The 13,027-nt window shown below is 50.8% G+C and overlaps 1 protein-coding gene across 5 annotated transcripts in view; it reads left to right on the top strand.

The window, feature by feature from the left end:
• Positions 1-13,027, top strand: part of BMAL1 (basic helix-loop-helix ARNT like 1) — a 51,310-nt gene that overhangs the window by 21,716 nt on the left and 16,567 nt on the right. For 3 of the 5 annotated variants that reach the window (XM_032958033.2, XM_032958031.2, XM_032958030.2), the window contains 7 exons: positions 2,811-2,831; positions 3,748-3,786; positions 5,442-5,483; positions 7,087-7,244; positions 8,402-8,481; positions 10,575-10,667; positions 11,676-11,793. In XM_032958033.2, the coding sequence (XP_032813924.2) occupies positions 2,811-2,831; positions 3,748-3,786; positions 5,442-5,483; positions 7,087-7,244; positions 8,402-8,481; positions 10,575-10,667; positions 11,676-11,793 (551 nt within the window). The remainder of the gene's footprint in view (positions 1-2,810; positions 2,832-3,747; positions 3,787-5,441; positions 5,484-7,086; positions 7,245-8,401; positions 8,482-10,574; positions 10,668-11,675; positions 11,794-13,027) is intronic. The other 2 variants (XM_032958032.2, XM_032958034.2) reach the window with 2 other exon arrangements.

The raw sequence follows: 13,027 nt of genomic DNA, 5'->3' as shown, positions 1-13,027 counted from the left end.
AGGGGAGAGTGGAGAGAGTGGAGAGAGAGGGGAGAGTGGAGAGAGGGGGGAGAGTGGAGAGAGAGGGGAGAGTGGAGAGAGTGGAGAGAGAGGTGAGTGTGGAGAGAGAGGGGAGAGAGGGGAGAGAGGTGAGAGAGGGGAGAGAGGGGAGCAAGGGGAGCGTGGTGAGAGAGGGGAGAGAGGTGAGAGAGGGGAGAGAGGGGAGAGTGGAGAGAGAGGTGAGAGACGGGAGAGAGGTGAGAGAGGTGAGAGAGAGACGGCTGACGCCGCCTTGTTGTACGTTGAACTTCCTTCGCAGCGTACGTAGCCAACCAAACACAAACAGAAGTCCTAACTGAAATGAGTTTTCAATCCGGACGATATAAAAGTGCGTGGCTCCTGGTGGCTTCCCTGCTGTCGGAAGGCGGGGAAGGCAGAGCCGACGGTCGAGGCTGCCGACGGAGTGAGAGGCAAAGGAGGGGAAAGGCACGCCACCAGAGCGAACGCCACCAGAGCGAACGCCCGCCGAGGGAGACGAAGCAACGTAAATCCCGTTCCGGCGCGCGTGGCCGGGCAGGCGCCCGGACGGATCGCTGCGCGCGTCGAGGAAATCCTTGGTCCGGCAGTGGCTAGGTGGTGGCTCGTCATCGCCGGCGTCCGAGGGGCAACGAAACGGAGACGGCGAAACAAAAAACAAACGGCGCCTGGCACGTGGGAGGTCACGTGGGTTCGATCCCTGACCCTCAGGGCCGGTGGATTTTTCTCCGGGTCCTCCGGGTTTTCCCCTCCACATTTACGACGCGACATCGCGCGCTTAGGAGCATTTGGCTGCCACTGTGAATTGCTATAAATCTCCGCACGACGACGATGAGCCACGCCCATTGAGCTATCATTTGTGACGGCGAGGTCGCTTCTGTTGGCGTGTTCCTCGGCCCGTTGCCGCGTGGATTTTCTCTCCGGTTTTCCCCTCCACGTTTGGAATCAACACGCGTTCAGAGCATTTGGCCGCTATAAATGTCCACACGATGATGAGCCACTTCGTTGGGCTATCATTTGTGGCCAGGTCGCTTCTTAAAAAAAAAAAACAGCTACGTAACTCAGTGGGCCTAACCTGGTAAAATGAAAAAAAATAGTAAAGTTTTAGTTTAGTTGAAATCGGTCATTTAATTCGGCTATTTCACGCGACATTGAAATCGGATGGTGTCCTACATTTAAATGACCGGGAAGCCGGCTTATTAAAAAAATATACATTTCGGTGTCACGTAATGTGTGCGTCACACGTGGCATTGAAATAGATGAAAGGCATTGTGCGAGAAGGTCTTTAAAACAAACAATGAGGACATGAATACAGCGGCGTCAATGGAGTAATACAAAGAAAAGTAATAATGAATTATATTATATATAAATATATAAACACCCACACGGCGCTGTGACCTAGATATTATTGCGGAAATATAAAAGGGGCTTTCTTGAAGCCACACAAATGACCGAGCTCAGCGCCTACACGGAATTGCCTCCCCCCCCCTTAAAATTACCGAAATGTCATTGGCGAACAATGCCTCGAAGATACATTTCCGACGCACAATCAGCTCTCGATCATCCGGGGTAATAGAGGGGAGAGGAGCGTGGGATCACACGGCCCGCATAAAACAAAAACACGCTAAGTCAGGCTTCGGACACACGATTATTCTTCACCGATATACTAAACTAAACTATTTTTTGGGAAATCTGTTTTTTTTCCAACCAGGTAATGCCCACTGAGCTATGTTGCTCTTTTTCAGAAGCGACCAGGCTTATCGTCACGTGGAAATTCATAGCCGCAAAATGCTCAAAACAATTGACGATCCTGAATGCCGAGGGATAAACCGGAGGACCCGGAGAAAAAAACCACGCTACCACGTGGAGAGAAAGAGGCACACACAAACTCCACATATGCAGCGGCAGGCAGCGGCAGGGTCGGGATCGAACCCACGAGGTGGTTAACCTCTCGCCACCGTGGCGCCCCGGCATGAAGACTCACTGGTCATCCAGAGGAGACCGCTTCACTCCCGTGTCCAGGCACGGCGGGTGGATCACCGATTAACTTGTTACCCAAATTACCTCGGCTGCATCCCGGTGTAACCGATTCCGCCGGTGTCATTTTTGCCGATTCGGCAAACGGTTACCGGTTTTGCAGCGGTGACCGGTTATAACAGCTCTGTATAACAGCTCTGAAATTGTGCTACGTGGCGCTGGCGTTCGCAGCTGCTCTCCGCTGCGCAGGTGTGTGCGTGGCTGTTGCCTCCGAAATTTTGAGACGCACCCACAACGTTTGCTTTGAAATACGGTGGGGCGGGAAGGGTGGGGGGTTGGAAGTGTTTCTGATTTACCCGGAGACCACGGCAACGGTTCAATTCCCGCAGTTGGTCAGTAGCTCGAGGTGGCCAGGAGGTGGCGGCGCAGCACTGGATTCTTTAGTCCATCCGTGCGAGGCGGCGCTATCCACTGGCACGTGAATCAAATTGGCCAAACATTCCAATGTAGCGGTGACCCTCCCGAATAATAATACTAATAATAACGCTCCTCCTTTGACCCGGCGAGGCTTTGGCGGATTAGTAACCGCGGTAGGGTGAGAAAACTGGACACCGCGTCCGGAGGCGACAGGACTCTCCCGAGGACACATCGAGAGACGGATGAAACGCGCCGTGATGCCAGTGGATTTATATTTTCTCCGTGAAAGAAGACAAAAAAAACGGTCCGTTTGAGCACGAGAGCGCGCCGTCCCGACATTGTTCGCGTCGTAACGAATGAAACGCCCTGTCTCTTGTCTCCCCTTCTCACGTCGCCCTCAGCCTGGATGGCTTTTCATTCGAGTGAGTAGTTCCCTTCTCACCACTATCACCGCTCGCCACACACTCACCTCTCTCTTCCTCCTCCTCCCACTCGTCGTCGTCGTCGGCGGCGGCGGCGGAGTTATCCTCGCGCAGATGTCGTGAGAATCCCTTCCCGCGGGCGTCGAGGACGAGCCGTATCGGAAGGCCGTGCGGTAAACTCTTGACTCGCCGCCGTCTGCGTGGATGGGATATGGTAGTGCCCCCTCGCACACACCGTGGGGTTTCTCCAGACACTCTGGATCCCCCCCCCCACCCCCGCCACGTATAAACGCTCGTCAATTGGCTGAAAACATCTTAATACGCAGAGGATTGCAGAGCTTGGGTAATTGCCAGCTCGCCGTGTGGCCGCTGCCTTCTCCGTCCATCCGTGGTTCCGATCCTCTCGCTCTCTCTCTCTGTCTCAACGAGAGCGAGGAGCGAACGCCGTTGCGTCGGTGGGTTGGCGGCTCAGTGCTGCAGGGTCGACGTTATCATCATGTGCACGAGTGTCGTCGAAGCCTCTCGCCACTCAGCGCGCTCACTCGCACCCCAACATGAGGACGCGCGCGTGTCGGGGAGCGGCGGGGCAGCGGTCAGCGCGCTGCGCGAACGAACCCGGCGTGCCGAGTTCGATTCCCGCTCGCGGCCAACACCCGGCGGCGATTATCTGAAGCGGTGCTGGGGGCCTCTCCGAGGTCGACTCGGACTCAAAACGAGTACCTTGTGCGGTGTGTGAAAAAATAATATCGCCACTAGGGAGACAAAGGCGGCCGGGCGTGGCGTTGGCCACCCACCCCCTTCGTGTGCCCGTGCCGGCCTTCACAGGCGCCGCTCGCTAACAGCACTTGCCCCCTGCGGTCTGTTAATACGATACGGGGGATCTCTGTATTTGTGTGTACACTTGGCTTGTTGGCAGGGACTGCATGGACACGGACAGAGACGACCAACTCAACAGGTACCAATCTTGATTTGAAGCTTTCGTGACTGCAGGAAATCATACTCTTTGGTTATTTCGGTAAAGTCACGCAGGCATCGGAGGGACCCCGCTTGCTTGCCCATCGCCACGTATGTTGTTGTAGCAGCTCTCTCGCTGGTTCAGCAGTTTCCACTGCTGGATCGAAACGTCGTGATTTTTTTTATTTTAGAACCTACGTGACTTTACCGAAAGAACCAAAGAGTATTGACAGGTACCGTGCGTCAATTATTGTGCGACGCTGCCGCTGTTGCTGATGCGGCCCAGTTAACACGAAAACATAAACTCAACACACTTGTCGAGTGTGTTGAGTCAATTTTATTTTTATTAAGTAGGTGTTGTTGACAAGTGTGTTAAATATTTTGCTAACAAGTGCTCTCTGTTAAGTGCACACACATATTAGGCTGGTACTGCCACTGCCATCAAACTAAAACTGAACTCAGTTTAACACGTAGGCTTTCGCGACCAATATTATTCACAATAAAGGTTTTTCGGTTAGATCGCGTCATTTATAAATGTGTCGTAACCCTCCACCACCCGACACGGCCAATCAGCAAAAAAGTGTCACGTTGACAAAAGACCAAATAGTTCACTACTTTAGCCCACCGGTGTGTTGAAGAGTGAATCCACAACATTTACAGTAATCCACAACATTTACAGTTTGAGTACTCAAACTGTAAATGTTGTGGATTCACTCTTCAACATCTGCAAAGAGGAGTGGGACAGAATCCCTCCTGAGATGTGTGCAAACCTGGTGGCCAACTACGAGAAACGTCTGACCTCTGTGATTGCCAACAAGGGTTTTGCCAGCAAGTACTAAGTCATGTTTTTCAGAGGGGTAAAATACTTATTTCCCTTATTAAAATGCAAATCAATTTATAACATTTTTGACATGCGTTTTTCTGGATTTTGTTGTTGTTATTTTGTCTCTCACTGTTCAATTAAACCTACCATTAAAATTGTAGACTGATCATTTCTTTGTCAGTGGGCAAACGTACAAAATCAGCAGGGGATCAAATACTTTTTTTCCCTCACTGTATATGCCTCCTGAGCCATAACTCTCATTCAAAAGCGACCTGCCTATCGCAAGTGATAGCCCAACGAAGTGGCTTATCGTGTGGAAATTTATAGCAGCCAAATAATATAACGGTATTATCGTTTATGTATTTAAAAATAATTAAAATACACGTTTATTAGTTTGAGTAGAGAACCCATTTGTTGCTCTGCTAGTGGTAAATAAGAGTCCAGCTGTCATGGTTCATACACTTCCCACAATCCTCCTGTACTCGGAGCACTACAAGCAAACCAAAGATTAGTTTTTAACATATATATAACACGTAATAATAAAACGGCAAGAGAAACGTGCATTGGCAGGGTAAACGTAACTCTGCGCGTACAGGACACGGGGCACCGATAGGATGGGACTGGAGATGGAGCGATGCAATCAGCTCCTTGCGCAGGTGGCTTTAGGCGTATTTTTGTTTTGACGATCGTTGATAAGTGACGGGATCGCGAGAGTGACTGGCCGGCGGCTTGCCGAGGCCCCCCATCCAGCAGCGGATTGATCGTGGCTGACGACGGCGACAAGTTATTACTTTTTGTATTCACGCCGCGTGTTTTGCTTACTTTATTTTCAGAGTGGAAGGCACGGATCAGCAGTGCAGAAACAAATACTCCAAGTAAGAAGGACGACTCTCGTGTCACTGCTGCTTATCGGATTCCTCCAGTTTCAATAAATATTCCGATTCTGATGTAACCTCTAGCTCGTTGTGCGGAGGTGGCGGTGGTGGGGGTAGAGACGCATTTATCTCCTGGGAAAACGTGAACCACACGCAGGCAACGCTCCTGGGAGTGGTTACTGCCGAATCGTTTCGCTCCCCTTGGGGACCATCCATTGAGTAAGTACGCAAACAAAATCTGTCAAAACTTGACCACTCCCCCCCCCTCCTCCCTGTACGCACGCGGACTTTTTACACCCCCCCCCCTCGCCCCCCGAATCCTATAGAACGGCCGATATTTAATCCACGCAGAAACGAGCAAGGATTAATAATATTAACGTGTTTCAGCAAACAGATAGTCCACCGCCGGCTGCATTAAATAATTCAGTTTGCGTACCTTGGCCACTTTATTTTGCTGAGCTGCGTGATAGCTCGCAGTCAGAGGGGCACGGTGGCACGCGAGTGACACCTCTCTCACAGTCCCACCTCTCCCGGCAGTACTTGCTGTCTGACAGCTGAAGAAACTGAACTGTGGCTCATTTTAAGGCCAATGTAGACAAATTATTATCGAGGCTTCACGCCCCCACCCCCCCCAGTTTCCTATGCGTACATTGTCAGTAGACACCCACCCCCCTCCCCCCTCCATGCGTACGGACTAAATGGATGGCCCGCGGAGCGGCGTTGCAGATTGGAAGCGCGGCTTCCCCGGTCAGCGTCGCGAGACGGTCGGCACCGCGTTGAGCGGCGGAAACCACTTCCGAAAACTCGACTCGGGCGGCCCTCTCGATGCAGTCGGCACGGCGAGAGAGGCGCTCGCCGTCGAATGTGGCCAGCGCGCGGACGGCGAGCGTCCTCGTCCTGGGCGTTGACCGCTCGTCGAAGCGCTGGAAACTCGCGTCGAGCTCAGGAAGGGGGCGAAATTGAACGGACGACGACGAAACCGTGCCCCAGCCATCGGTGAGCTCGTTCATTGGCAGCCACTCAATGACGGAGCCGCGATTTTCAGGTAGGGTAGAGGGAGAGTGGCAACCCCTCCAGCGATGAAAGATGATAGAGGAGTTGTTAGTAAGTAAGGAGTTGTTAGGACTTGTCCCCGGCTTTTTTATTCCACGACGCATTTGCGGCGACGTCGAGGTGTCGAGTTCGAACCGCGTGGTGTGATCGGCATCGCGCTCGCTGAAGGTGTCGATGCCTTCAGGGAAGTCGTGAACTCTGTATACACGCAACTGCGCACAATTCTGTGAGTCGCTTATAACCGCTTCGCCGTTACTTATTGCCAATTATGAACTCGCACGATCGTCCTATCGTCTCATAGAGGCCCTGGCACGTAATAATAATATGCTACACAGTGGCAGTGGGGGTCGCAAAATGCCGATTTATTACTAATAAACCCCAATGATCCGATCAAAATTAGGGATTTCAAATCTCAGCCGTGCTCCAACCACGCTTTCAGTGTGCTGCTCACTGGTGGCGCTTGCCCTCAACAGCCAGTTGAGGCTGCACGGTGGACCCTTGCGTGCGCGTGTCTGTGCTCGCGTGCTCGCTCGCGCTGTGTGCCCGCCAGGGAGGCTCACAGTCAGATCGAGAAGCGGCGGCGGGACAAGATGAACAGCTACATCGACGAGCTGGCGTCCATGGTGCCCACGTGCAGCGCCATGTCGCGCAAGCTGGACAAGCTCACGGTGCTGCGCATGGCGGTGCAGCACATGAAGACGCTGCGCGGTGAGGCACCGGGACGCGGTGGTGGCGGCGGCAGAGCCGCAGGCCGGGACGGGCGCGCGCGCAAAAACCGCGGTCGCCTTAAGCCCGGTTTTAGAGACACGCGGGGAGCTCAAGTCTGGTTTAGTGAGACACGGGGGGAGCTCAAGTATGGCTTAGTGAGACACGGGGGAGCTTAAGTCTGGCTTAGTAAGACACGGGGGGAGCTCAAGTATGGCTTAGTGAGACACGGGGGAGCTTAAGTCTGGCTTAGTGAGACACGGGGGAGCTCAAGTCTGGTTTAGTGAGACACGGGGGGAGTTCAAGTCTGGCTTAGTGAGACACGGGGGAGTTCAAGTCTGGCTTAGTGAGACAGGGAGAGCTTAAGTCTGGCTTAGTGACACACGGGGGAGCTTAAGTCTGGCTTAGTGAGACACGGGGGACCTCAAGTCTGGCTTAGTGAGACACGGGGGGAGTTCAAGTCTGGCTTAGTGAGACACGCGGGGAGCTCAAGTCTGGCTTAGTGAGACACGGGGGGAGCTTAAGTCTGGCTTAGTGAGACACGGGGGAGTTCAAGTCTGGCTTAGTGAGACAGGGAGAGCTTAAGTCTGGCTTAGTGACACACGGGGGAGCTTAAGTCTGGTTTAGTGAGACACGGGGGACCTCAAGTCTGGCTTAGTAAGACACGGGGGGAGCTTAAGTCTGGTTTAGTGAGACACGGGGGGAGCTTAAGTCTGGCTTAGTGAGACACGCGGGGAGCTCAAGTCTGGCTTAGTGAGACACGGGGGAGCTCAAGTCTGGCTTAGTGAGACAGGGAGAGCTTAAGTCTGGCTTAGTGAGACACGAGGAGGCCTAAGTCTGGCTTAGTGAGACACGGGGAGGCCTAAGTCTGGCTTAGTGAGACACGGGGAGAGCTTAAGTCTGGCTTAGTAAGACACGCGGGGAGCTCAAATCTGGCTTAGTGAGACACGGGGAGAGCTTAAGTCTGGCTTAGTGAGACACGAGGAGGCCTAAGTCTGGCTTAGTGAGACAGGGAGAGCTTAAGTCTGGTTTATTAAAAAATCTACTTTCGTTTCTAATAGTTTCTTTCCAAGCCCGCATCTTTGCGCCCACTCTTCAGTTTTCCCCCCCCCTCTCGCACTATAATTTCCCACCGATGGCCGCGTGCTCTTCATTCACAGGCGCCACTAACGTGTACACGGAGGCCAACTACAAACCGGCGTTTCTGTCCGACGACGAGCTCAAAAATCTGATCCTGCGGGTGAGTGGTCGTGCTGCTGCCAACGCCGCGGGAAGGAATAGCCGAGAGTCGGCAAACTCTCTCCCGACGATCGGGGCAAGCCGCCCGTTTCATGTTTCAGTTTCAGTTTATTTATTTTGGTATAGCCCTGTGAGCCATTCGGCTCTTGAATCGGGTGCAACCACAACAAACAAAAAAACTAAAAACACGAACAAGAAAAACATGTTAAAGTGACTATGTGACTGTGCAAACAGAAAATCCAGGAAAAAAAACATCAAAATATTCCTGAAAAAAGCACCGTACACCAACGCTGTGTGCAAAAAATCCCAGTGGGATGCAAGTCAAACAACAACAACCACAAGAAAACTTAGATTAAGGCCATCAGTCTAACTCCGTACTACAACAAAACAAACATGTCCAAACCGAAAAACGTTTTCGAAATCACCAAAAAATAAAGCCATAATTGCAACGTAACAGTGATCATAGGGACTGTGACCGAATTTTTACAATGTTTCAGCTGTGTGCGTTGTTGTTGTTGAACCGGGTGATACACCTCAGGAGACAAGGATAGAGTCTTGTTTGCAGGAGTGACCTGTGGGTGGCATTCGTGTGCCAGTAAAATTACTGAACTATTAACAACTATTTTATACTCTTTGGTTCTTTCGGTAAAGTCACGTAGGTATAAAATTAAATAAATCACGTTTTATTTTATTTTCTACCTACGTGACTTTACCGAAAGAACCAAAGAGTATGGATTCCTGCAGTCACGAAAGCTTCAAATCAACTATTTAATATTTTGTCAGGTAAAGCCCACTGAGCTATGTAGGAAAACCCGGAGGACCCGGAGAAAGATCCACGTGGTCACGGGGAGAGAGAGAGAGACGCGAACTCCAAATATACAGCAGCAGCAGGCATCGTCAGGGTCGGGGTCAAACCCACGGCCTCCTGTACACCAGGCGAGGTTGTTAACATCTCCTAGCCACCGTGGTGATGATGAGAGAGAGACACGCAAACTTCAAATATACAGCAGCAGCAGCAGGCATCGTGAGGGTCGGGGTCAAACCCACGGACCTCCTGTAATCCAGGCGAGGTAGTTAACATCTCCTAGCTAGCGTGGTGCCTAGTAGGGGGGTGTGATTGTTTAACCAGGTGGGAACTTGAGAGGCCAGGATAGAGGAGCGACCTGGTGGGGGGGGGGGGGCATTAGCCATACGAGATTTTTTTTAGTAATAGGTTTTGACCCTTTTATCTGGCACCAAAACTGACACCTTTATACAAGGGATCATGTTTGCAATAACCACAACACAAGCAGTCAAAATGCAAAAAGAGACAACTCTGATGATATGCACTGTCCTTGAATTTGATTGGTCCACACCCGAGACGGCTTTTCTTAGAGCCTAGTCTCCACTGGTGTTGGACCAGATGACGCCAAAAGGCGTCGTACGCTGTAAGAAAAGCCGTCTCGGGTGTGGACCAATCAATTTCAAGGACAGTGCATATCATCAGAGTTGTATCTTTTTGCATTTTGACTGCTTGTGTTGTGGTTATTGCAAACATGATCCCTTGTATAAAGGTGTCAGTTTTGGTGCCAGATAAAAGGGTAAAAACCTATTACTATATCTTGCTACTGGCAAAGGAGGTCTCATAATGAGATGTTGTTTGTTTCGCGCGTGAATATACACGTGTCGTTAAACTCGCCACCAGCCGACACAGCCAATTAGTGAGGTTTGTCATGTAAACAACGCGCCAATTAGTTACTACTTCAGCCCACCGGTGTGGTAGATGGTAAATCCACAACATTTACAATTTGAGTCGTACGACGTTTCGCTGGTAATTACATCCACCAGCATCATCGCCCAATGATGTTGGATGTAATTACGAGCGAAACTGGCTGTCGGGTGGTGGAGGGTTACGACACATTTATACTAACGCGATCTAACCCAAAAACCTTTCACTATTAATATTATTGGTCGCGAAACCCTACGTGTTAAATAATAATAATAACGATAATGTGTACTTATTAACGTCTCAAGACGCCAGATCGTCAGGTGGCCTGACCAGGAAAAATCAACTCCGAGTCGACGGGTGAATTGTTGCGTCTTTGTCTCCTAAAGGCCTCCGAGGGGTTCCTCTTTGTGGTCGGATGTGATCGTGGGAAAATCCTCTTCGTCTCAGAGTCGGTCTCCAAGATCCTAAACTTCGGCCAGGTAAAGCTCGCGCTGGACATTTCTCACGGAGGAGCGCGGCGCGTCGCAACTTTGGTGCGAGGGAACGGCCCGCGGAAGTGAATGTCGCAGAGCCACCTCCGGGAGGTACAAATTTGGTGCCCGCCTCTGCCGTGCGAGAGCGGCGGTGGGGCCAGCTTGTTTTCATTCTCAGAGCCACTATCTTCGGGCAAATTATGCAGAAGCAACTTGAATTGTGATGCTCGTTTTATTGTTGTTGTTATGTGCAGCGATGGACAGGACTCACGAGATTGAACAATATCAAATGTTCTTATTGGTGACCGCGCTGAGACCACCAATTCACTAGACCTAAGAACCCGATTTAATCACAAGCAGGTGCCTGGCTTCGAACTCCAGGATCCCAGCGATGCCATCCAAGTGGGTGTGAACCTCTGTGCCACTGCCTTGATGTGGCTTTGCCAAACATCATCCCCGTATTTACCGTTGACGGGCGCGAGAGACCAAGCCGCTTTAGAAGTGGCCAAAATATCCCAAAGCAGGATCCTCCTGCACGGCAGTGTCTTGAGACTCAACGAGGCTTGGCAGCGTAACTAATTGACACCGTTCTTCCCGGTTCCAATCCGGCAGGCCGCCCCGGTTAATACTGCGCGTGCATCAACCACAAAACCCGCGCCCGTCGACTTCACGAGGACGGCCATCACGTGCCGGCGTCGTGGGGCCGAACGTGCCAAATTCTAAAAATCACACGGCAAATGACTCAACGGGCATCACACTCACAGACACACGGAGCAGCAATCATCGTCCACCCACTGGCGGAAGAATGCTCGCTCGCAGGCCAAGTGCCGAGCCGCCCTTGTGCTGCACGGGGACGGCTGCCGCTGGGGGTGCCCCCTTTCGAATGTTCGACACGCGATGCGACGCGCCGCGCTTTGCATGAGCCGAGGCTTGTACAGCAAGCGCCATGCAAGTGCCGAGAATATTGTTATTATAATTATTGTGTTACTGCTGTGCAATGCCGTGTGTGTGCAGAATGACCTGATTGGGCAGAGTCTCTTTGACTACCTTCATCCCAAGGACATTGCCAAGGTGAAGGAACAGCTGTCCTCGTCAGACACGGCTCCTAGGGAGAGGCTTATAGACGCTAAGAGTGAGTGCGGGGTAGCATCTTCATCATTACTCAATTGGGATTACACACGGCAGCAATCTTCGCCCCCATACCGGCAGAGCATTGTCCGCTCGCAGACCCGGTGCTGAGTCACCTTGTGCCGCACAGAGACAGCTGCCACTTGGTGGGGGGGGGGGGGGGCGCCGGGGGGGGGGTGCCCTTGCGAATGCGCTGGGTTGGGATGCAAAGTCGCTCGCCGCGCTTAAAGCATCTCGGAGACGCAGCGGCGTGAAGGAGGGCGACTATCAAAAACACCGTCGTCGTGATCATCTTGCCGTAAGACGCACCCCACAAATTTGGGGTCGGTTTGAAAAAAAATATCTATACGGGGGGGGGGGGAGGGCGGGGTGTGGGGGTGTAAAATTTTTTATCGTTACGGAAAATAACAACGGCGTCTGTGTTGTTACTAACGCAGTTCAGATTAGCGCAGTTCAGATTAGCAGTTGGATAGGTACGGTGCGAAAGAAGTTCTGCGTACATACGCACGTTATCAGCCCCCCAGTTTAAGTCACGGTGAGCTACTGGTGTTCACATCGTGAGGGAATCCGTTCGGAAAACTCACAGAGCATTGTGATCCCGTGCGTGCGTGTATGTATATCTGTGTGTATGTATATCTGTGTGTATGTATATCTGTGTGTATGTATATCTGTGTGTATGTATATCTGTATATATATGTGTATGTATATCTGTGTATGTATATCTGTGTGTATGTATATCTGAATATCTGTGTGTATGTATGTCTGTGTGTATGTATATCTGTATGTATATCTGTGTGTATGTATATGTGTGTATGTATATGTGTGTATGTATATGTGTGTATGTATATCTGTGTGTATGTATATCTGTGTGTATGTATATCTGTGTGTATGTATATCTGTATGTATATCTGTGTGTATATCTGTGTGTATGTATATCTGTGTGTATGTATATCTGTGTATGTATATCTGTGTGTATGTATATCTGTGTGTATGTATATCTGTGTATGTATATCTGTGTATGTATATCTGTGTGTATATCTGTGTGTATGTATATCTGAATATCTGTGTGTATGTATATCTGTGTGTATGTATATCTGTATATGTGTGTATGTATATCTGTGTGGATGTATATCTGTATATGTGTGTATGTATATCTGTGTATGTATATCTGCGTGTATATCTGTGTGTATGTATATCTGAATATCTGTGTGTATGTATATCTGTGTGTATGTATATCT

Source organism: Petromyzon marinus, chromosome 21, assembly GCF_048934315.1.
Source record: "Petromyzon marinus isolate PM22_M1 ecotype Great Lakes invasive population chromosome 21, UKy_Petmar_22M1.pri1.0, whole genome shotgun sequence".
NCBI classification, from domain to species: Eukaryota; Metazoa; Chordata; class Hyperoartia; order Petromyzontiformes; family Petromyzontidae; genus Petromyzon; species Petromyzon marinus.
The sequence above is the reverse complement of the archived record's forward strand: the minus strand, read 5'-3'. Positions and strand labels throughout refer to the sequence as shown.